The sequence below is a fragment of the Piliocolobus tephrosceles genome, chromosome 21 (assembly GCF_002776525.5).
Source record: "Piliocolobus tephrosceles isolate RC106 chromosome 21, ASM277652v3, whole genome shotgun sequence".
Taxonomy (NCBI): domain Eukaryota; kingdom Metazoa; phylum Chordata; class Mammalia; order Primates; family Cercopithecidae; genus Piliocolobus; species Piliocolobus tephrosceles.
In genome coordinates, this window is record NC_045454.1 from 51,884,488 (window position 1) to 51,905,234 (window position 20,747).

The following is a 20,747-nucleotide window of genomic DNA, read 5'->3' on the forward strand; positions in this document are numbered from 1 at the left end:
GAGGCTGAGGCAGGAGAATCGCTTGAACCCGGGAGGCGGAGGTTGCAGAGAGCGGAGATCGCGCTTCTGCACTCCAGCCTGGGTGACAGAGCGAGAATCCGTCTCGAACAAAAAAAAAACAAAAACAGAAACCGTAGCATCCTCTTATGTAGGCAGCAGGCACTCAATACGTGCCCCTGAAGAGCATTCACTTATTGTTGCCCGAGGGCTACAGGGGCAGGTGGCACGGCGCTACGCATGAGTGGGACGGCCAGATTGTTCTATCCCCAACCTCTGGTGCCAGGGGAGACGGACATGGCCGGATCCGGGGAAGGGAAGCAAAACGAGCTGCGGACTGTATAGTAAAAATATGGAACGCTTCACGAATTTGCGTGTCATCCTTGCGCAGGGGCCATGCTAATCTTCTCTGTATCGTTCCAATTTTAGTATATGTGCTGCCGAAGCGAGCACGGCTAAATGGTCCAGCTACAGCTATTTAAAGGCCTTCAAGCTAATTACCTTACGGTTAGGAGACCTTATGGTCAGTTTTATATTTAGCATAACTTCCTACAGTTGTATATTGCCAAATAAATTCTGTGCTTGCACTTACTTTGAGTGTCTTCCATCACGCAAAATCCCATACCTTATCATAACTTTACCGTTTTATACTAGCCTCATAGACGCGGTGGATTGTGGGTGTCAATATGCAAAAGAGGTGTGCCGGATGTAGCCTCGCCCCCTGGCGCAGCCGAGGGCGGGGGTGAGGCTTCCCCGGGCGGCCGCTGGTATCCCAGCGTGCCCTGCAGGCGCAGGGGGGCCGCTCTTGCCCGGCGTGGCGACTCGCTAGCGTCAGCAGGGCCGCAGCAGGACGAGGAGGCGGAAGATGGCGGCAGTGGCCGGGCGGCCGTGAGGAGCGCGGCGGCGGTAAGGGCGGCCGATGGCGGCCGGGAGGCGCCCTCGGACACCTGCGGGCCGTTAGGGCGCGACACTGGGCGGCATGTCGGAGCACGCGGCGCCCGGAGCTCCGGGGCCCGGGCCCAACGGCGGCGGCGGCCCGGCCCCTGCGCGCGGGCCTCGCACCCCCAACCTCAACCCCAACCCCCTCATCAACGTGCGCGACCGGCTCTTCCACGCGCTGTTCTTCAAGATGGCTGTCACCTATTCGCGGCTCTTCCCGCCCGCCTTCCGCCGTCTCTTCGAGTTCTTCGTGTTGCTCAAGGTGACCGCGGCCCCGACCCCCGACCCTTGACCCCAGCGCCTGGCCCGACCCCCATGTCTGCGACCTGCGACCGCGATCCCTGGCCTCGCTGGGGACACCGATCCCAGCGCACCCTGCACCCTGAGGCCCAGATCCGACCCTACCGATTAGGGCCCTCCCTGGCTACCTCTGACCCTGGGATTGGCCAGGGTCACCGTCTCGTGACGCCATCCCGCCCGGGGACGTACACCCGGGAAGGCCGGTTGCCACTGCACTAGAAGCCGCTGTTCTCTACTCTGGAAACCTCACTCTCAGCCCCCTCCAGGGCCCATCCTGTCCCCGGCGACCGCCTTCCCCCGGTCCCCATCTACCCAGGCTTGGAGCCCGGTCCTGGCCTGCGACGTAGCACCTCCCGCCCTTTGACCCCTGACTCTGCCGCCTGTGACCCTCGGTCCCGAGGCCTCTTTCCCCTCCCCATGTGCTGGCCAGGAACCCAGCCTGACCCAGGGCTCCCTCGGACCAACCCCAGCCCTGGAAGCCCACTCCCCACTCTTTCTCCGGATGGGGCTCTCTCCTTCCTTGTAGCCTTCCACCTGCCCCACCCCGTTCCCCTCTCCTGAGCCTCAGGGGAATGTGACTTAGCTGAGGTCACCTCCCTAGGGTTAGCGGCAGAGTCGCCGGCAGCAGCGTTCCAGCCCATCCCCGGCCTCCTCCGCTTGGTCCCCACCCCCTTCCTGATCCAGGAGCTCAGGTTGTGGGTCTGTCTCCCGTGCCTCCTGTATGAGGCACCGACCTCTGCGTCTTGGCCTCTGTCCCCCTCCTGCCCTCCTCAGATGGCACAGAGGCCTCAGCCGGGCAGGACTGGCGTCGGCCTGAGCCCCTCTGAGAAGGAGGCTTTCTTGGGTGACAGGAGGGGCTCTGCAGCAGCTGCAGCCCCTCAGAAAACAAGTTGGCCGGGGTCCTGGAACACCTGGGGAAACGGAGCCACGGCCGTTTTTGTTTTGCGTCAGAGCACCGCAGTGCTGGGGCTTCCGGGGTGCTGAAGTTGCGCCGTGAGGTTTTTGGAGCTAGTCTTCAGAGAGGGGGCTGACGCTGGCAGGCCAGACCTGTTGGTCAGGAGCCAGCTGCTCTTTTGGGCTGGGCAGGTGGAGCTGGAGCTTAGCGGTCCTGCAGACCTGGGTCTCGAGGGAGGCCCCCTAGCCTCCAGATCCGTGGCCTCCCCAGGCCAGAGCTCAGCCCGTCATCCTTCCCACCTTCTTCCTGCCGTCCCCAGAGTGGCGTGGTTGCCTCTGGGCACCTGAGCAGGAGTGTGAGGGGTTACTCAGGCAGGCGGCCTTTCCCGGCTCTGGGGTCCACAGACGGGACCTGAAACTGTGGACGGAGTCTGGTCACTGCACGTGGGTTTTCCTTCCATGGAGTAGCCTGGGTCCAGGATGGAGCCACTCTGTCCTTAGGCTTGTGGCAGATGTGTGCTGGGTACCAGGCCAGGTTCCCCCGACAGAGCTCAGCCTCCCTGGGAAGCGCATCCCTGTTGCCTGGGCTTCCGTCCCACCACGTCCCAGTTTGGAAAGGGATCAAGCCTACCCAACTCTATCTCTAGTCAGGCACCACTCAAAGGCCGTCAGCTGGGGCTGGGCCAGAGTCGGAGGCCCCCCTCTCCTGTGTGGGGTGGAGACTCTGGGGAGGGTCTCAGCGCCCCCCATCCCTCCTCCCTCAGCAGGGGGCTCTGGGCTACGAGATCTCTGGGTGGTGAATTTTCTTTTTTCTTTTTTTTTGAGATGGAGTCTTGCTCTGTCGCCCAGGCTGGAGTGCAGTGGCTCGATCTCAGCTCACTGCAACTTCCACCTCCTGGGTTCCAGCAATTCTTCTGCCTCAGCGTCCCGAGTAGCTGGGATTACAGGCGCCCCCCACCACAACCAGCTACTCTTTTTTTATTTTTGGTAGACGTGGGTTTTGCCATGTTGGCCAGGCTGGTCTCAAAACTCCTGATTTCAGGTGACCCGCCCACCTTGGCCTCCCGAAATGCTGGGATTACAGGTGTGAGCCCTGGCGCCCGGCCTGGGTGGGGAAATCGGTTCGTTGTGAATTCTCCACCAGGTAATCTGGTGGCTCAGAATCTGACCCTGCCACCTTCACTTTTACTTATCTGCAAAGTGCAGGCTGGGACTGGCTTTCAGAGGCTACCTTGAATTCCGGAAGGCTCCTCTGCTTCCTGCCCACCCGGCTTCCGGGGCTCTCCCTGCAGAGAGCCAGGTCCTCCCTGGTACGATCCCTTCAAGGTTTCTTCATCCTGTGACCCCTGTGCAGCTGAGCTCCCAGCCCTGAGCTGGCCTGGAGCCCCCCGGCCCTCCCCCATGCCTGGGTGGCTTCAGGAAATGCCAGGAGCTCCCAGCCCTGAGCCAGCACGAGGCCCTCAGCCCCTCACCCTTGCCTGGGTGGTTTTAGGAAATGCCAGGCAGTGCTAGGTGCTGGGGAGAGAGGAGGCGAGAGGGGCCTGTGTTCCAGAGGCCCTGGGGAGACCTCCCTCCAGCCTCAGCATCCACCTCTGCTGGCCTTCCTGGCCCCGAAGCCAGCGTGGCAGAGACCGTCCATCCTAGGGCACTACCACTGGGTGCCCGCACTTGTGCAGTTGGGCTCTGAACCCAGGTGACCACTGAGTGGATGCCCACAGGGTGAAGGGGGTCTTGACTCAGCACACTGGACATGGCCAAGGGCCCACCCCTAGCCACGGGGAGTAAGGGGCTCCTCCGCTGGGGCTACTGTGAGGGTGAAAGGGAGTAACGGGGCTCCTCTGGTGGGGTCGTTGTGATGATGAAAGGGAGTAAGGCCGGGCGCGGTGGCTCAAGCCTGTAATCCCAGCACTTTGGGAGGCCGAGACGGGCGAATCACGAGGTCAGGAGATTGAGACCATCCTGGCTAACATGGTGAAACCCCGTCTCTACTAAAAAATACAAAAAACTAGCCGGGCGAAGTGGCGGGCGCCTGTAGTCCCAGCTACTCGGGAGGCTGAGGCAGGAGAATGGCGTAACCTCGGGAGGCGGAGCTTGCAGTGAGCTGAGATCTGGCCACTGCACTCCAGCCCGGGCGACAGAGCGAGACTCTGTCTCAAAAAAAAAAAAAAAAAAAAAAGACAGGGAGTAACGGGCTCCTCTGGTAGGGCCGTTGTGAGGGTGAAAGACAGGGTATATGAGACCCCAGGGGCCGTGCTCTGAATGGGGGACCTATCACATTGAGGCCACTGTGTGAGGCTGCAGTGGAAGGAGAGGCCCCCGTGGCCTGGAGGCGGGAAGCACCCCAGGTGGACAAAGGGGAGCCCCAGGTAGTGTTTCCTGGCCGGGGCTGAGGGCTCTGTGCCCCACCTGGGGAGGAGAGTGTGGCTCTGCAGGCTTGCCTGTCAGTCTGTGGGTCGCTCAAACACCCAGAGAGGGAGCAGGCTGCTCCTGGCCTTCCAGAGGGTCTATGGGGAGACAGGAAGGGAAAGGCCCACCCTGGTGGCTGAGTGTTGGGGTGCCCTGGGAGCCGTGGCCAGAACATCCGGGAAGCTTCCTGGTGTGGTGAGCACAGCCCCAGGCTGGGGGAGGTGCTCCTGTGGGTGCAGCGTTGTATGGGCTGACCTGGAGGAAGAAAGGGCCATAGGGGTGGGGTGACTCCTGTGGGGGTGGGCAGGGCCTCCTGCCACAGCCAGTGGGACGGGGCGGGGTGTCTAGGCAGCTGAAGGGCGTGCGGGAAGGCCCTGGGGCTGGAGCAGATGGGCACCTGCTGGGCAGCTAGGGTCAGGGACAGGGTCATGGAGTGTAGGGGTCTGTACCACCCAGGACATGCCAGTGGCTGAGCCAGGCTGCGGGTGGAGGGTGGCCAGGGGCCCATGGGAGCATTTGCAGTTGAGATCCCTGGGGAGGGCTGCTGTGTGCGTGGACGAGGCTGCCTGGGCGTGTGGTGCCAGGCGGGCCAGGTGAGGTGTCTGCTGCAAGGTGGCTGATGACAGGTCTTGGGGAGGAGGACCCCGGACTCAGGATGGGCCTGCGTCCGGCTGGGCAGTGCCTGCTCCTTGTTTTGTGGTGGGAGATTGTGGGGAAGCTGAGGCTTTGGTGGGAGCAGGCCTTGTCCAGTGAGGCAGATTCCTGGTCAGGCTGTCAGGGAAGAAGGACCCTGGTGGGCCCAGGCTGGGGGTTCCTGAGCCCGGTCAGCACGGAGCACCTGATGGGGCAGAGACAGTGACATCTGAGTCATAGCGTCAGGGGGACTTGGAGTCTTCCACTGGAGTGTGTGCACATTGTGTGAAGACACTGGCATCCTCTCATCGTGTCTGCTGTCTTCATAGCACACGTCACTCACACCCTTCCTCAGGGCGATCCCAGGCGCTGCTTTTCTCTGTGGGGCCCTAAGCGTGCAGCCCGGCACTGCCCCGGCCCCTACCTCCTGGCCATGTGACCTCAGCAGGTCCAGGTCTGTCAGGACCTCTGCGTCAGTTCCTCTTCTGTAAACCAGGGATGGTAACACCGTGCATCCCTTGGGAAGCGTTGGGCAGCCCCGACCTCGGCCCACTGTGTGTCAGCACTTTTTGGAACATCTTGGCACAGGGTCCATAGCTGCCCTGGGCACAGCTCCTGCTGGACGTCTGGGCCTGGAAGGCTGAGCATGGCCACCAGCGCATCCACTGTGGGCCTGGCCAGCCCCTGTCTCCTGAGGGTGCTGAGCCGAGGGACTGCTGGGTCAGCGTCTGACCGTGACCCACCCCTGGGCCCAGCCTCCGTGGCTCCTGTCCCCAGATGCCATATGGGGGAAGTGCTAGGCTTTGAAGGCATCTCAGGCTCCGGGGCTGCCCACCGTTCATACTGCCCTCCCTGCCTCCGCCTGGACACAGGGGAGCCCTCCCCAGCAGGGGGCCCTGGCCCCTCCTCCCGCCACCACCCGTCTGTAGCTTCGGCCTCTGTGGCGGGGACCTGAATGCCTGGTGGTCAGGGTTCTGCTGTTGCCTGTTTCTGCTTCAATCTCAGCGCTGTGCGAACCTCCATCCCCTGCGCTCCTTTGGCTGTAAGGACTGGAAATGCAGTTCAGATCAGCCCAGGGGTTCTCCAGCTCCCGGACCTGGCGAGTGTGATGGGGTGAGCCCAGCTGCAGGTGCGGCTGGACCCAGGGCTTCATCTCTGCTCACACTCAGGGCCTCCCTCAGGTCACAGCACTGCGGCCGGGCCAGAAGTGGCTGCTTTGCTGACGCAGCCCTTTGCTCAGTCTGCAGAGGGCTCTGGAGAGGAGGCCCGGCTCCCTGTGGGCATAGAAGAGTTGAGGCTCCTGGGGGTCTTGCCCATGGCTGTGCGGCCACAGGTGGCTCACTGCACCCCGAGCCTCAGTGCACCTGCCAGCAGGTCAGGGAGGGGTCCTGTGCTGCAGGCCTCCTGGCTTGTGGTTTTGAGTCTGGTGAGTTTTTCCCTGAGAGACTGGGGTTCCATGTGGCCGTGGGCGCCCCCTTGGCCCAGCTGGGTCCTCAGTTTCCCAGATCGGGGCAGCAGGTGGACGTGACCCTCACCAGGTTCGAGGGTGGTGCCTAGACCTCAGGTTGGGAGGTACAGTGGGCAGCCAAGCTGCCAGCTGATGAGGTGGGCTCCCTGGAAGAGGGGCTGCCCTGAACTGCCCCTAGAGGGGTCCCCCTCTGAGTTGTGCCTGCAGCATGCTGGGGCGTGGGCTCCCCAGGCCCTGTGGACATCGGGGTGGGGCCGTCCTTGGCACTGCTGGATGCTGAGCAGCATCCCTTGCCTCACCCGCTCCATGCCGGGAGCTCCCCCAGTTGTGACAACCACAGATGTCCCAAGCATCCCCTGGGCAGGAACCCCCAGGTGAGAACTGTGCCACCCCAGTTCACAGGCTGGCCCTGCCACGGGGCGCCCTGCCCAGCCACGCAGGTCCACTGTCTCCCCAGCAGCTGTGGCTGGCCCTGCCAGGCCTGGGAGGGGTGCACAGGGCGCCCCGTCGGGTGAGAGAAGCTATTTTTAGGTGGTGAGATGAGGGGAGTGCTGGGGACACAGTGGAAGGTGAGGCAGGAAGCAGCAGGATGGGCTGTGGAGGGCTGTGCCGGTCTTTCACAGGCAGTGGGCCCAGCTGGTGGCCCCGGGGTGGAGGCAGCACCAAGGCTGCTCCTTGCAGGGCGGGAGCTGTTGGCTGGCAGAGAGCCCTGGTGTGCTGCACTTGGTGGGTCTGAGTCCAGCCTTGTCTCTTCCCTGGTTTGGGGGGTCCTGTGCGCATCTGAGAGGGCCCCAGCCTGCTGCCTTCATCCGGCTCACCCCTGAGGAGGTGCAGGGCAGTCACAGGCCATGCCTAAGCCCTGGGGGCCTGTCAGAGCCAGGCTGCAGGTGGTGGAGCCCTTCCAGGGTTAGAGTGGGGTGTCCCCGGGATCCTCAGTCACTTGGGCTGCGTGAGGGGTTGGCCAGGTGCAGTCAGTGTGGGAGGGACCCAGGGTCCTCAGAGCCCAACTCGGCTTCTGGGGTTTCCTTCCTTTCCCCTGTCCTGGGCGGCCCAGCGTGCCCCACCATGTAGGACCTCAGGTGTCGGCTGCAGCGGGCCTGGGGCATCCCACTGACTGCCGGCCGTCCCCCAGGCCCTGTTTGTGCTCTTCGTCCTGGCCTACATCCATATCGTCTTCTCCCGCTCTCCCATCAACTGTCTGGAGCATGTGCGTGACAAGTGGCCTCGCGAGGGCATCCTGCGTGTGGAGGTGCGGCACAACTCGAGCCGCGCGCCCGTCTTCCTGCAGTTCTGTGACGGCGGAGGCCCCGGGAGCTTCCCGGGCCTGGCCATGGAGCCAGGCAGCAGCCTGGACGCGGAAGACGAGGAGGAGGAGGAGCTGACCATGGAGATGTTTGGGAACAGCTCCATCAAGGTAAGCCAGGCCTGGGCTCAGCCGCGGCGGAGGCCGGTGCCCCATAAATGCTCGTGGCTGAAGGGGCAGTTCCTGACACGGACAGGACGTTGGGGTTCTTGACTTTCAGGGACCTGGCATGCAGACAGGCCTGCCTCTGCCTGCCATGGCCTTTTGGTGGCCTGGGGGCTCTGAAGCCAAACCCTCCACCTGTCTACCTGCTGGAGGCCTGGGCTGGGCAGACTCCGGCCTTCGAGAGTCCAGCTGTTCCGGGAGGGGATTGGCTGGGCCTGGGGGTGCAGTGGGAGGAATAGCTGAGGAGGCCTTGGGGCTGGGAGGTGAGAGCTCTGGGCCCATCCTCGCCGTCCTCAGGTGGCCCTGCTGCCTGCAGAGGTGCTGGGTGCCTGGTCAGCTTGTGGTGGCCTCGGGCACTGGTGGGACCAGGTGGCTGTGTTGGGCCCCTCGGCCTGGTGGGAGATCTTTTTGCTTTAGCAGTCAGGGTTTGGCGTCCTACCTGTTCCCACAAAGCCGACCCCAAGAGTTTGAGCGTTTGGCCAGAGCATAATGGACCCCTCCATGGGGTCCACTGTCTGTGGCTGGCCCCAGCTTCCCCAGCTTCAGATGGCCTCACAGCAGGGCAGGGTTGGTGCTGAGGCAGGATCCCAGGTGAGGCAGGAGGCACCTGTAGTCTACCCTGGCCTGGTCAGTGATGGGGCAGAGGCTGAGGCACCCAGTCCCTTCCCGTCAGCAGGACTGCATCCTCAGGCCGGGTCCTCACAGCCTGGGCTGGCGCTGCTGACACCCCGGTCCCTGGTCACCCACAGTTTGAGCTGGACATCGAGCCCAAGGTGTTCAAGCCGCCGAGTAGCACAGAGGCCCTGAATGACAGCCAGGAGTTCCCCTTCCCCGAGACGCCCACCAAAGGTAGGCCACCCACCAAAGGTGTACCGCCTCACAGTGCTGCCCCAGCCATTGGGTGCTGGGGTGCAGGTGGGGTCCCTCCGAACATCCCCAGCCTGCCAGCCGCATACCCTGGACCATTGAGGGCAGCTCCGTGCCTCGACTTCCCCATCTGTCAGCACACGAGGCCGTGGGGACACCCCAGGGCCTGGGGTAACTGGCTCAGCTCATCCTCTCTGGGACCCTCTTGTGAATGGCAACTTGGAGGGGATGGGCCCCTTTGGCTGTGAGCTCGGAGTTCTGGCTGGCTGCGCTCAGGGAGGCCCCTGCCCCTGCCCATCCAGAGGGCCGCGGCCTGTGAAGTGCTGGGGGTGTGCTGACGGACCGCCAGGGCAGAGGGGCAGCCCTGCACCCAGCCAGCCCCAGCCAGGGAGAGGGGCCACGGGCGGAGGAGCCTGGCCAGCCTCGGCAGCACACAGGGCGGGACACCCGCGTGGGTGGGCACCATCCCGAGTGTCCATGTCGGGTCCTCCCAGCACCCACCAGGGGCCCAGGGCTCAGCAGGTCTCACCCTCTGCCCCTCAACACCGGCCTCCCTGGAGGCATTGACCTGCCCCTGGTTCTGCCCCGCAGTGTGGCCACAGGACGAGTACATCGTGGAGTACTCGCTGGAGTATGGCTTCCTGCGCCTGTCGCCGGCCACCCGCCAGCGTCTGAGTATCCCTGTCATGGTGGTCACCCTGGGTGAGTCTGAGCTGCTGGGCTGGGGGAGCTCCATGGCGGGGCCTCCCCTCCTCCCTGGGGTCTCCTCCTGCAGGTGCGGGGCTGGGGGCTGTGCAGGACGCACTGGGGTCTGCCCCACCCCAGGCACGCTTCCCAGGGCTGGGGTTCCTGAGTGCGTTTCCTAAGAAGGGGCAGGGTGGGAGGCAAGTGGGGCCTCAGCGATGGAACCAGCTGGGGCAGGGCTCCCGGCTCCCTGATCCACCCGCCCGCAGACCCCACGCGGGACCAGTGCTTCGGGGACCGCTTCAGCCGCCTGCTGCTGGATGAGTTCCTGGGCTACGACGACATCCTCATGTCCAGCGTGAAGGGCCTGGCGGAGAACGAGGAGAACAAGGGTGAGGCACGCCCTGGGGCCGGAGGTTGGGAGGGTGCAGGTTGCGGCGGGCGCTCACGGCCCTCTCCGCCGCAGGCTTCCTGCGGAACGTGGTGTCGGGCGAGCACTACCGCTTCGTGAGCATGTGGATGGCGCGGACGTCGTACCTGGCCGCCTTCGTCATCATGGTCATCTTTGTGAGTGCCTCTGGGCGGGCGTGGGCGCTGGCGGGGCGGGAGCCAAGCAGCCCCTCACGGCCCCTCCCGTGCGCCCCCTGCAGACGCTGAGCGTGTCCATGCTGCTGCGGTACTCGCACCACCAGATCTTCGTCTTCATCGGTGAGTGGCCCGCCGGCGCGGGGCGGGGTGGGCGTCCTCCAGGCCCTCACCGGGCGCCCGCCGCCCTGTGCCCGCAGTGGACCTGCTGCAGATGCTGGAGATGAACATGGCCATCGCCTTCCCCGCAGCGCCCCTGCTGACCGTCATCCTGGCCCTCGTCGGTGAGGACCCCACCCGGCCTCCCCCGCCCTGCGCCGCACCCCGCCCCGCCCGCTCCAACCGGCGCCGCCTCTCCCCGCAGGGATGGAGGCCATCATGTCCGAGTTCTTCAACGACACCACCACCGCCTTCTACATCATCCTCATCGTGTGGCTCGCGGACCAGTACGACGCCATCTGCTGCCACACCAGCACCAGCAAGCGGCACTGGCTGCGGTGAGCGCGGCGCGGGGGCAGGATGGAGAGGGTGCTGGTGGGCAGGGGTCGGGGGCTGATGGAGGGAGGGTGTTGGAGGAGGGGCCGGGGCCTGTGCCAAGCGGGAACTCCAGGGGCGTGGCCTGGCGGGGTGGGGCCTGCGGTGGGGCAGGGCAGCCCCGACGCCCTCACACCCCGCCCCGCAGGTTCTTCTATCTCTACCACTTCGCCTTCTATGCCTACCACTACCGCTTCAATGGGCAGTACAGCAGCCTGGCCCTGGTCACCTCCTGGCTCTTCATCCAGGTGAGGCCCAGGCGGCAAGCAGGGGGCGGGCCAGCCGTGCCTTTCCGAGCGGGAGAGGCCGCAGCCCGGGAAGAAGCCCCGCGGGGTGGGCTGCCCTCTGGGAGCAGTGGCTGGGCGGAGCAGCGGCGGCCCGTCCTGACTCCCGCCCTCCCGCAGCATTCCATGATCTACTTCTTCCACCACTACGAGCTGCCCGCCATCCTGCAGCAGGTCCGCATCCAGGAGATGCTGCTGCAGGCACCGCCACTGGGCCCCGGGACCCCCACGGCGCCGCCCGACGACATGAACAACAACTCGGGCGCCCCGGCTACCGCCCCGGACTCTGCCAGCCAGCCCCCCGCCCTGGGCCCCGTCTCGCCCGCGGCCGGTGGGAGTCCCGGGCCTGTGGCCACGGCGCCCAGCTCCCTGGTGGCTGCAGCAGCCTCAGTGGCAGCAGCTGCCGGTGGTGACCTGGGCTGGATGGCAGAGACCGCTGCCATCATCACAGACGCCTCCTTCTTGTCCGGCCTGAGCGCCTCCCTCCTGGAGCGGCGTCCAGCCAGCCCGCTGGGCCCTGCCGGGGGCCTCCCCCACGCCCCTCAGGACAGTGTCCCCACGAGTGACTCCGCAGCTTCCGACACAACTCCCCTGGCAGCTGCAGTGGGCGGGCCTAGCCCGGCCTCCATGGCCCCAACAGAGGCGCCCTTGGAGGCTGGGTCCTGAGCCGCACAGCTGAGCCGCCTCTGACCCCTGCTGGCTGGGCCTGACCTTCTGGAGCCCGTGGGGGCTGGGGAGTCGGGCCACCTCCTTCCTCTGGGACTGCCCAGCCTGTGTCCGGGTCTTTCAGGGTGTCATGGGGTTTGCCCGGAAGGCGGGCTTCCCTCCCCATGGTGTGAGGTTGTGCCCAAGGCTTGTACCCGCTAGTGAGCTGTTTGAGCTGGCCAGCAAAGAGAGGGGGTGGGGTTCCATGGAAGGTTCTGGAGGGGGCTTGGTGAAAGGTCTGTAGTGAACCATCTTGAGGATGGAGTGGGGTCCCATGGTGCAGGTCTCTGAGCAAGGCGGAGGTGTGGAGGAGAAGCCGGGATGGAGCTGGGCCTTGGACCCTAGCGCTGTCCCCGCCGGCCTCAGCCCGGCTCTGCCTGGTGCTCCTTGCAGTGCCTTCTCCATGGCCCGGGCCTCCCCGCGTGTGCACCAGGCCTGGGGTCCCCAGGAGAGCAGAGCTTGTACCTCTGGCATAGGGACGTGGGGTGCAGGCGCCAACATCAGTGGCAGCAGCCAGGGCTGTGAGCCAGCCCCACTCGGGGTGGAGTGGGCAGGTGGCCAAACCAGTCACTCGGAGAGGAATGCGGAGGAGCGCTCATTCCATTCTATTTAATTGCAGTGTACAAAATTGTGTTTGTATATAGAATAAACTGTCGACAGCGGCCCACTGCGCTGTGTATGTGTCTTGAGCCCAAAGGGCCTGGCTCCCACCTTATTCTCGGCTCCCCCGTCGGCTAGAATGTGGTGGGTCCTCCCCGGGGGCCGCTGTGGCCTGAAGCAGGCGCAGAGGCCGGTGGCATGCGCTGTCCCCGAGCTGTGCCAGGAGCTCGCCGCGCCGCACCAGGGCCTGGCGGAGCCGCTCGCGCGCTATCTCGATGCACCGCTCCAGCTCCTGCAGCTCCCCGGGCTGCGGGGCTCCCGTGGGCCTTGCAGCGGACGGGCGGCCGTTGGAGCACAGCCAGACGGTGCTCTCTCGCGGCGCATCCTCCGCCTCCGCGTCCGCTTGGGGCGCCACAACCACGGGGGGCTCCAGCAGGAAGCGCACGCGGCGCTCCTTGTCCACGACCCGGCGCTCCCGTTTCCAGCTCTCTGGACCCGTTGGCGGGTCCTGCTGCTGCTGCTGCTGCTGCTCCACCTCGGGGCCGCTGGAGACAGAACCGGCCTGGTCAGTGTCTGCCGGGGCAGCCTCTCGCGCCCTCGGCCTCTGCAGGGGCCACTGAGGGCAGAGGCTGGCCGATAGGTACAACCAGGGAGCTGCGGTGTGCACAGAGCCGTCCGGGGGTGGGCGGGGGATCCGCGCGAACCTCCTGCACCCCGCGGCCGGCTTCGGGGCGAGCTGGTGGGGTGAGTCTGGGTCGTCCTGGGACGTGGTCCGCCCCGATCACCACTTACACCACTTACCTGGGCTCCGCCTCTGCCGTCTCCTCCTTCGACCCCTCTGGCGGCTCCATGTTGAGGGCGCGGTGGATTTTCTAAAACCCCAGACAGACCTGGTTGGCGAGGAGGCGGGGGTGGTGGGGCCGCCCGCCGCCCGCCCGGTCCCCACCTGGCTGGTGTGCAGCCAGTACTGCAGCCTGCTCCCCCTGCGGATGCGCGGCAGTGCCAGGCGGAAGAAGGCGTGCTCGCCCAGCGAGCTGAGCAGAGCGCTGCCCAGGCCCAGGCACAGCAACACGAAGAGGCCCGAGAAGTGATAGATGCTCATCTGCAGGGTCTGGGGCAGCACAGCAGGAACCCCTCACGGTCACGTAATGGCAGGCCCCTGGGGAACCTTGAACTGGGGGAGAACAGTTTGGGCCAGAGAGAGGGGTCTGGGGCAGTGGGGCCAGGCTGGGAGGCAGGGACTCCATGGCTGGGGGAGTGAGGTTTCATGGAGGAGGGGACACTGGAGCTGAGGTTTTGTAGGGCGAATAGAAGCGCGCAGAAGGGGACAAACGCACGTCTGGGGAATGAGCACGGGGTTGGTCACCTCAGGGCCCCCCACGCCCACCCCCACCCTCTGTCCCGGGCCCTACCCCACCTCTGTAACCGCGAAGACCCGCTTGCCGCAAGGCGCCATCTTGTACCACTTGTCGTGGAGGAGGTCAATGAAGCCGGAAGACTTGTAGCGGCTGATAAACTCCGACAGGTTGGAGGTGAGCGGCGAGTTCTGGGGCAGTCCGATCCCATAGCCTGGGGGCGCGGGGCCGGCGGTGGGGCCAGGTGGGACAGCCCCAGGGGAACTCTGCCCGCACACGTGAGACTTCGCCTCTTCCCACCTCAAACCCTCCGTGGCTCCCCACTGCCCCTAGGAGGTCCCCAGAGACCCCGGCGCCCCGCCCCGCCCAGATGCCCCTCACCCTCGATGGCGAAGGGCTTGCCCACGGTCAGCAGTTTGCAGTCGGCGTCGATGGAGACCTCGTAGTCCAGGAGCGACTTGTCCATAATAAAGGCGTTGAGCTTGGGGGGGTCGCTCCTGCGGGGGCCGGGGCCCACGTCGACCCTCCGCGCCGCCCTCGCCCCCCCCCCGCCCCGCCCTCGCCCCCCCCCCGCTCCCCCCACGCCCCGCCCCCGCCCCACCCATGCCCCGCCCTCGCCCCACCCTGCGCCCGAGCTCACGTGAGCATGGCCACGCCGTGGGGCGTGGTGGGCGCACTGTGGCGCCGCATGTGCGCGTGCATCTCCGGGAAGCTCTTGTTGATGTACGCCTCCGCGCTGCTCTCCCGCACGGTGCCGAAGCGGAAGCCCTGAGCCGGGTGGTGCAGCTGCGCGGGGGACCCCGTCAGCACCTCTGCCAGCCCCTCAGGACTCCTGACCATTGAGGGGTGCGCCGTTCTCCGGGGTGGGGCCGTCCTGGGCACTGCAGGGCGCTGAGGCTGCATTCCTGGCCTCCACCCACTCCATGCCCAGAGCACACCCCAGGCGTGACAACCACAGCTGTCTCCAGACACTGTCCAGGGTCCCCTGGGGCCGGGAGGGGGGCAGGATCAACCCGAGTGGAGACCCTCTGTTCTAAACGCCAGCAGGTCCGTCTCCACCCGGACCTCGCCCTGGGTTCGACGCCTATCCTACCACCTCCTCTGCCGCTCCCCTCGGGGTCCCACGGCAGCCCCACTCTAACACGTCCGTGACCTCACTCCTGATCTGCCCCCACTCTGGCTCTTCACACCCTGGCGGAGGCAGCTCTGTCCTCATTGCCTCCGACACCCTGTTTCTCCGAAAACCCTCGGGGCTCCACCCTCAGCACACTGCTCACCCCTCTAGGGCTCCCATCCAGACTGGGGCCCAGTGTCGATCCCAGCCTCCTTCCCCATCATCCTCCTGGACCAGCCCAGGCCCCTCCGCAGGTCCTCCCCGCACCGCCCGTGGTCTGTTCTCCCTACAGCTGCCAGGGTAACCTGGTGCAGACCTCTCATGAGAAGGTGGGTCTGGCTGCTGAGGTCACACCCGCCAAGGCCTCCCCACGGGACTCCAGCACCACCAAAAACCCGAACTTGGATCCCATCGTGCCTTTAGGTCAGCAGCATCTGATGGAACTTTCCGGATGATGAAAACACTCTGTCTATGCTTGGCTGTGCAGCGTTTACATTGGAAGAGCTGCCGGGAGCGGTCAGCTCACCCGACAGCATGGCATCTACGCTTTACTACCGATTCACAGGGAATACCACGGGCTGGGGAGCAGGCCAGGCACCCCCAGGGGACATCACTGGGCAGATCCAAAGGTTCAGAGACACTACGGGGCAGAAAATCCGATTTTGCCAATAAATTACAAGGGGAAGCTGGGCGTGGTGGCTCACACCTAATCCCAGCACTGTGGGAGGCTGAGGCAGGAGAATTGCTTGAACCTGGGAGGTGGAGCTTGCCGTGAGCTGAGATTGTGCCACTGCACTCCAGCTCTGGGCAAGAGTGAGACTCCGTCTCAAAAAAAAAAAAAAACAGCCGGGCACGGTGGCTCAAGCCTGTAATCCCAGCACTTTGGGAGGCTGAGACGGGCGGATCACGAGGTCAGGAGATCGAGACCATCCTGGCTAACACAGTGAAACCCCGTTTCTATTAAAAATACAAAAAACTAGCCGGGCGAGGTGGCGGGCGCCTGTAGTCCCAGATACTCTGGAGGCTGAGGCAGGAGAATGGCGTGAACCCGGGAGGCGGAGCTTGCAGTGAGCTGAGATCCGGCCACTGCCCACTGCACTCCAGCCTGGGTGACAGAGCGAGACTCCGTCTCAAAAAAAAAACAAAAAAACAAAATAAGACAATAGGGCCAGGTGTGGTGGCTCACGCCTATAATCCCAACACTTCGGAGGCTGAAGCAGGAGGATCACAAGGTCAGGAGCTTAAGACCAGCCTGGCCAATATGGTGTAACCATGTTTCTACTAAAAATACAAAAGCCAGGCATGGTGGCGGGCACCTGTAATCCTGGCTACTTGGGAGGTTGAGGCAGGAGAATCGCTTGAGCCCGGGAGGCAGAGGTTGCAGTGAGCTGAGGTCGTGCCACTGCACTCTGGCCTGGGCGACACAGCAAGATCTGTCTCAAAAAGAGAAAAGAAAAATAGGCTCAGTGTGGTGGCTCACACCTATAATCCCAGCACTTTGGGAGGTCAAGTGGGAGGATTGCTTGAGCCCTGACATTTGAGACCGGCCTGAACAACATAGCCAGCCCCCATCTCTGTGGTTTTTGTTTTGTTTTTGTTTTGAGACGGTGTCTCGCTCTGTTGCCCAGGCTGCAGTGCAGTGGCCGGATCTCGGCTCACTGCAAGCTCCGCCTCCCGGGTTCATGCCATTCTCCTGCCTCAGCCTCCCCAGTAGCTGGGACTACAGGCGCCCGCCACCACGCCTGGCTAATTTTTTGTATTTTTAGTAGAACAGGGTTTCACTGTGTTAGCCAGGATGGTCTCGATCTCCTGACCTTGTGATCTGCCCGCCTCAGCTTCCCGAAGTGCTGGGATTATAGGCGTGAGCCACCGTGTCCGGCTGCTTTTTGAGACGGTGTCTTGCTCAGTCACCCAGGCTGGAGTGCAGTGGCGCCATCTTGACTCACCACAACCTCTGCCTCCTGGGTTCAAGTGATTCTCCTGCCTCAGCCTCCTGAGTAGCTGGGATTACAGGTGCACGCCCCCATGCTCAGTCAATTCTTTGCATTTTTTAGTAAAGATGGGATTTCACCATGTTGGCCAGGCTGGTCTCGAACTCTTGACCTCAGATGATCTGCCTGCCTTGGTCTCACAAAGTGCTGGGAGTACAGGCGTGAGCCACCGTGCCCAGCCATTTTTCTTTAAATAAATAAATTAATTGATCAAATGTCTCTTGGGACAGAGTTGGCCTAGTGGACATCCTCCATGCCCAGCTGACCACCCCTGCCCCATGCAGCCCAACCCGGCGCCCCCGCTAGCCCCCTGAGGCCACCCCCAGGCCCCGAGGCCGCCCACCTTGGGGTCGTGGATCCCCGACAGCTCCTCGAAGGTCTTGTCCCCAACCATGACGGCAGCCAGGTTGGCCGTGTAGCTGGACAGCACCAGCAGGCAGAAGATGGCCCAGAGATTCATGAGCAGGCGGCCCGTGGGGCACTTGGGCGTCTTGCTGGACACGGTGCGTCCAAAGAGGATGGCGTAGCAGAGGTTGAGGGCTGAGGAGTAGGAGAAGACGGTGCTGCGGTTGCGGCCACGCGGCGTGAGGCCGTAGGGGCTGCGCCACTCGTACAGGGTGAGGAAGAGTGCAGTGAGGTGCAGGGCCGCAAAGACGCCCAGCCACATGGACCAGTGCAGGGGCCACATAAAGGCACTGATGGGTGAGGCCGTGTCCCGTGCCCGCACCATGATGCCCAGGCTGGTGGAGAAGAAGGGGCTGGTAAAGTCCACCACCTGTGAGCGGGCGGAGTTGATGCTGAAGCTGGTGACCGCCATGTGGGCCCGGCCGGCCAGCAGGTCCCCGACCAGGCCGGTCCAGCGGCCATTCCGCAGGGCACCGTACTTGCCGTCCCCCACGATGTACAGCTCGAAGTCGAAGGGCGTGTCCTCTGCCAGCTGCTCCAGCAGGTCAATGCAGTAGCCGTAGCAGCACTTGCGTAGGGCACGGGGCACTGAGCCGTTGGCCAGGGCGGCGAACAGTGCGTCCAGGGTGGCCGAGTCGTTGGTGCTGGGGTCCAGGCACAGCTGCCCTGCGGGGCACTGCCCGTCTTCGTCCGGATCACGGGCAAACACAAATGGGTGTTCCACCAGGGTAACCACACGCAGCCTGGGCCGGGCCTGGGCACCCAGCGGGGGTGGGGGCCTTGCAGCAGCACCTCCTGGTTCCAAGTCCAGCTGGCCGTCCCGCCAGCTGCCCACCGTGGCCCAGGCCGGGGCGCCCTGTGGGTCCCGGCGCAGGCTCCACACCTTAAAATGACGAGACATGTGTACCTGGGAGCTGCCTGTCACCCACACGGGGCCTGTGCGGCCCTGGAAGGACGTGTTGGCCAGGAACCTAGGGATAGGGCAGGGGGGACATCAGGTGTTAAAGTTCAGATCCCTCCATCCCCTCACCCCTGCCCAGCACATGCCCAATTCCCACTGGGCACCCCTGTCCATATCATGAGGACAAACGTGGACATTCCTGGTATACCCAAGCCTAACCCTTTGATGCCAGTGCATCCATGCCCAGATGCTGTGGCCCTACCCCCACCCCACATACGCCACGCCTGAAGTCAGTGACGGACACATAAGCGCCCAGCTGGGGTCACCTGTTTCCAGGAGTTGTTCGTTCTCAGGAACTCCCCCAGGGCTCGGCCGGAGACCCGTTCCCTCCCTCCTAGTTCAGCTCGTTCTCTCCCTGAGACAGTTCCCCAGGTGGGCACCGCTTCTGTGGACCTACGACATCTATCAGCAAAGCATCCTGACTGTGTGTGTTTGAGATAGGGTCTCTGCCGCCCAGGCTGGAGGGCAGTGGTGCGATCTCAGCTCACGGCAGCCCGGACTTCCCAGACTCAAGTGATTCTCTCACCTCAGCCTCCTGAGTAGCTGGAACTACAGGTGTGCGCCACCACGCCTGGCTAATTTTTTTTTTTTTTTGTAGAGATGGGGTTTCACCATGTTGGCCAGGCTGGTCTCAAACTCCTGAGCTCAAGTGATCCGCTCGCCTCGGCCTCCCGAAGTGCTGGGATTACAGGTGTGAGCCACCACGCCCGGCCTCATGTTGCCTTTTGTGATCCATGGGCAGCACAGACTCTGTGACCTGGACACCCACCTAAGGGAAGCAGGGTCCCCACTCACCGTGCCAAGAAGCGCCCGGGAGACTCAGGCCTGGCTGGCTGCAGGTCCCCGCAGTTGACTGTGGCAGGGAGGAGGGCACGCTCTGGCTGCACCTTGGCTGCACTGCCCAGCGCCCGGGCCACCAGCTGCACGGTGTCATGGATGGCGGCCTCCAGCGGGGGTCGTGCCACCTCGCCCAGCGCCAGCAGCCCTGGTGGCAGCCCTGCGGTGGGCAGGGCCTTGGGTGGCAGTGGCGTCCCCAACAGCCAGTGGGGGCCGGGAGGTACGGCCTCCAGCACCCGACGGGCGTGGGCAACGTCGCAGCCAAGGAGGACCGCCGCGGGTACTGGTGCTTCACCCCCCACTGGTGCCCCCATCGGGGCCAGGCGTGCCCGCAGTCCTGCATCTCCTGTGTCCCACCGGCTTAGGTCCAGGACCAGCTGTGGGGCCCGGCCAGCCCGGCTTGTCCAGAGGGCCACCAGGTCGCCTGGGTCCCGGGTGCGGCACAGGGCCAGGCCGACGTCTTCCCAGGCGTGCGCCTGCAGCACCGCCACCAGCACATCCAGCAGTGTCTCCAGGGGGCTGGCCCAGTGCAGCTGCAGGTGGAATGGGTTCTGGGAGAGGGGTGGCCACAGTTAGGGTTGACGACCTCCACCCCCACAAAACCCTTCCCACACCAGCAGTGGGTGATCCGGAAGTAGAGGCCAGCTGGATGGCTATACCTCCCCTCCACCTCAGCCCTGCTCTAAACACTTCCGTGGCTCCCCATCACCATCCCCACAAAACTCAGCCTCCCAGCCTCTCTTGGCTCCAGCTACCCTTGTCATGGGCCCACTTGGTGTTTGTGTGTGTGTGTGTTTTTTTTGTGGATCACCCACGGAGACGTCCACCTGAAGGTAATCTCCACTTTGGCTCCACGAGCCTCCAGTCTGTCTCTGCTGGTTCCAAAGGACGCTTTGAAGCCAGGCAGAGATCCACTTCCATTTCCATTGTGTCCATTGTGTAAGTAAAGAGGAAACAAACGGGAAACCCCCCCCAGTCCAAATTTCCAAAGAGCACCCCCTTAGGGTGCCTCCTAGCCAATTTAAAAACCTTACAGCTTGAACAAGACCTTAGGAGGAAGCGGTTAATTTTCCTTTCCACTGTGGCATGATCGACCTCAGCAATTTCTGCCAGCGGCTAGGCAAGTGGTCCGAAATTTACATACAAGGCTTTTGGGCCTTGGGCTCTCGTCCCTATACTCCTCCTTCTCTCCACCCCCTCCCTTCCTGCCCAGACTCCTCCTCCTCCCCCCATCCAGACTCCTTCTTCCTCCTCCTTATCTACTAGTAATCCACTCGGTCCCGTGCCTCCTTCGGGGCCCCCAACTGGCTGTCTTGAGTCTCCTGCCTTTGCCCACACCCGCTCTAAGTGCCCTGCTGATGCCTCCATTCCTGCCCCACACCCTCCTACAGTGTTAGCGCCTTTGCGAGAGGTGGCTGGGGCAGAGGGAGTAGTCAGAGTACATGTCCCTTTTTCATTGGCCGATCTTTCCAAAATTGAGAAGCGTTTAGGTGATTTCTCAGCTAATCCTACCATATACATAAAGGAATTTAGACACCTTTGTCAGGCCTATGACTTAACTTGGCATGACCTCCAGGTTATCCTAGCCTCTACCCTAAACTGACTGAGGTTCTAACCCAATATACCCGGTTAGATCCGGCCTCCCCCACAGGGGCCACCATTTTGGCGTCTTATTTCATTTCTCAATCAGCTCCTGACATTCGTAAAAAAAAAAAAACTT

General features: G+C 63.7%; 2 protein-coding genes and 1 non-coding gene across 4 annotated transcripts in view; 1 reads left to right on the forward strand and 2 right to left on the reverse strand.

Moving 5' to 3' along the window:
- Positions 1–343: 343 nt before the first annotated feature.
- Positions 344–450, reverse strand: LOC111526809. Its single transcript, XR_002726501.1, has one exon. It is a non-coding gene; the product is annotated as a U6 spliceosomal RNA (small nuclear RNA).
- A 258-nt stretch (positions 451–708) lies between these two features.
- On the forward strand, positions 709–12,428 carry TMEM259 (transmembrane protein 259). Of its 2 annotated transcripts, none has more exons than XM_023192701.2 (11): positions 709–1,198; positions 7,770–8,051; positions 8,855–8,954; positions 9,564–9,674; positions 9,926–10,048; positions 10,123–10,223; positions 10,307–10,364; positions 10,442–10,525; positions 10,606–10,738; positions 10,924–11,023; positions 11,180–12,428. In XM_023192701.2, exons 1-11 carry the CDS (start codon positions 977–979, stop codon positions 11,723–11,725), a joined length of 1,860 nt encoding a protein of 619 aa, XP_023048469.1. In that variant the 5' UTR covers positions 709–976; the 3' UTR covers positions 11,726–12,428. The 2 variants fall into 2 exon arrangements, with proteins under 2 accessions (XP_023048469.1, XP_023048470.1); XM_023192702.2 differs by having other exon boundaries at positions 10,493–10,525.
- GRIN3B (glutamate ionotropic receptor NMDA type subunit 3B) overlaps positions 12,351–20,747 on the reverse strand; it is a 15,726-nt gene continuing 7,329 nt past the window's right edge. Inside the window, exons 2-9 of the mRNA XM_026457298.1 lie at positions 18,986–19,578; positions 17,168–18,200; positions 14,360–14,505; positions 14,101–14,216; positions 13,782–13,933; positions 13,311–13,475; positions 13,166–13,236; positions 12,351–12,909 (exon numbers count right to left, since the gene is read on the reverse strand). Coding sequence (XP_026313083.1) covers positions 12,477–12,909; positions 13,166–13,236; positions 13,311–13,475; positions 13,782–13,933; positions 14,101–14,216; positions 14,360–14,505; positions 17,168–18,200; positions 18,986–19,578 — 2,709 coding nt within the window. The 3' untranslated portion in view covers positions 12,351–12,476. The remainder of the gene's footprint in view (positions 12,910–13,165; positions 13,237–13,310; positions 13,476–13,781; positions 13,934–14,100; positions 14,217–14,359; positions 14,506–17,167; positions 18,201–18,985; positions 19,579–20,747) is intronic.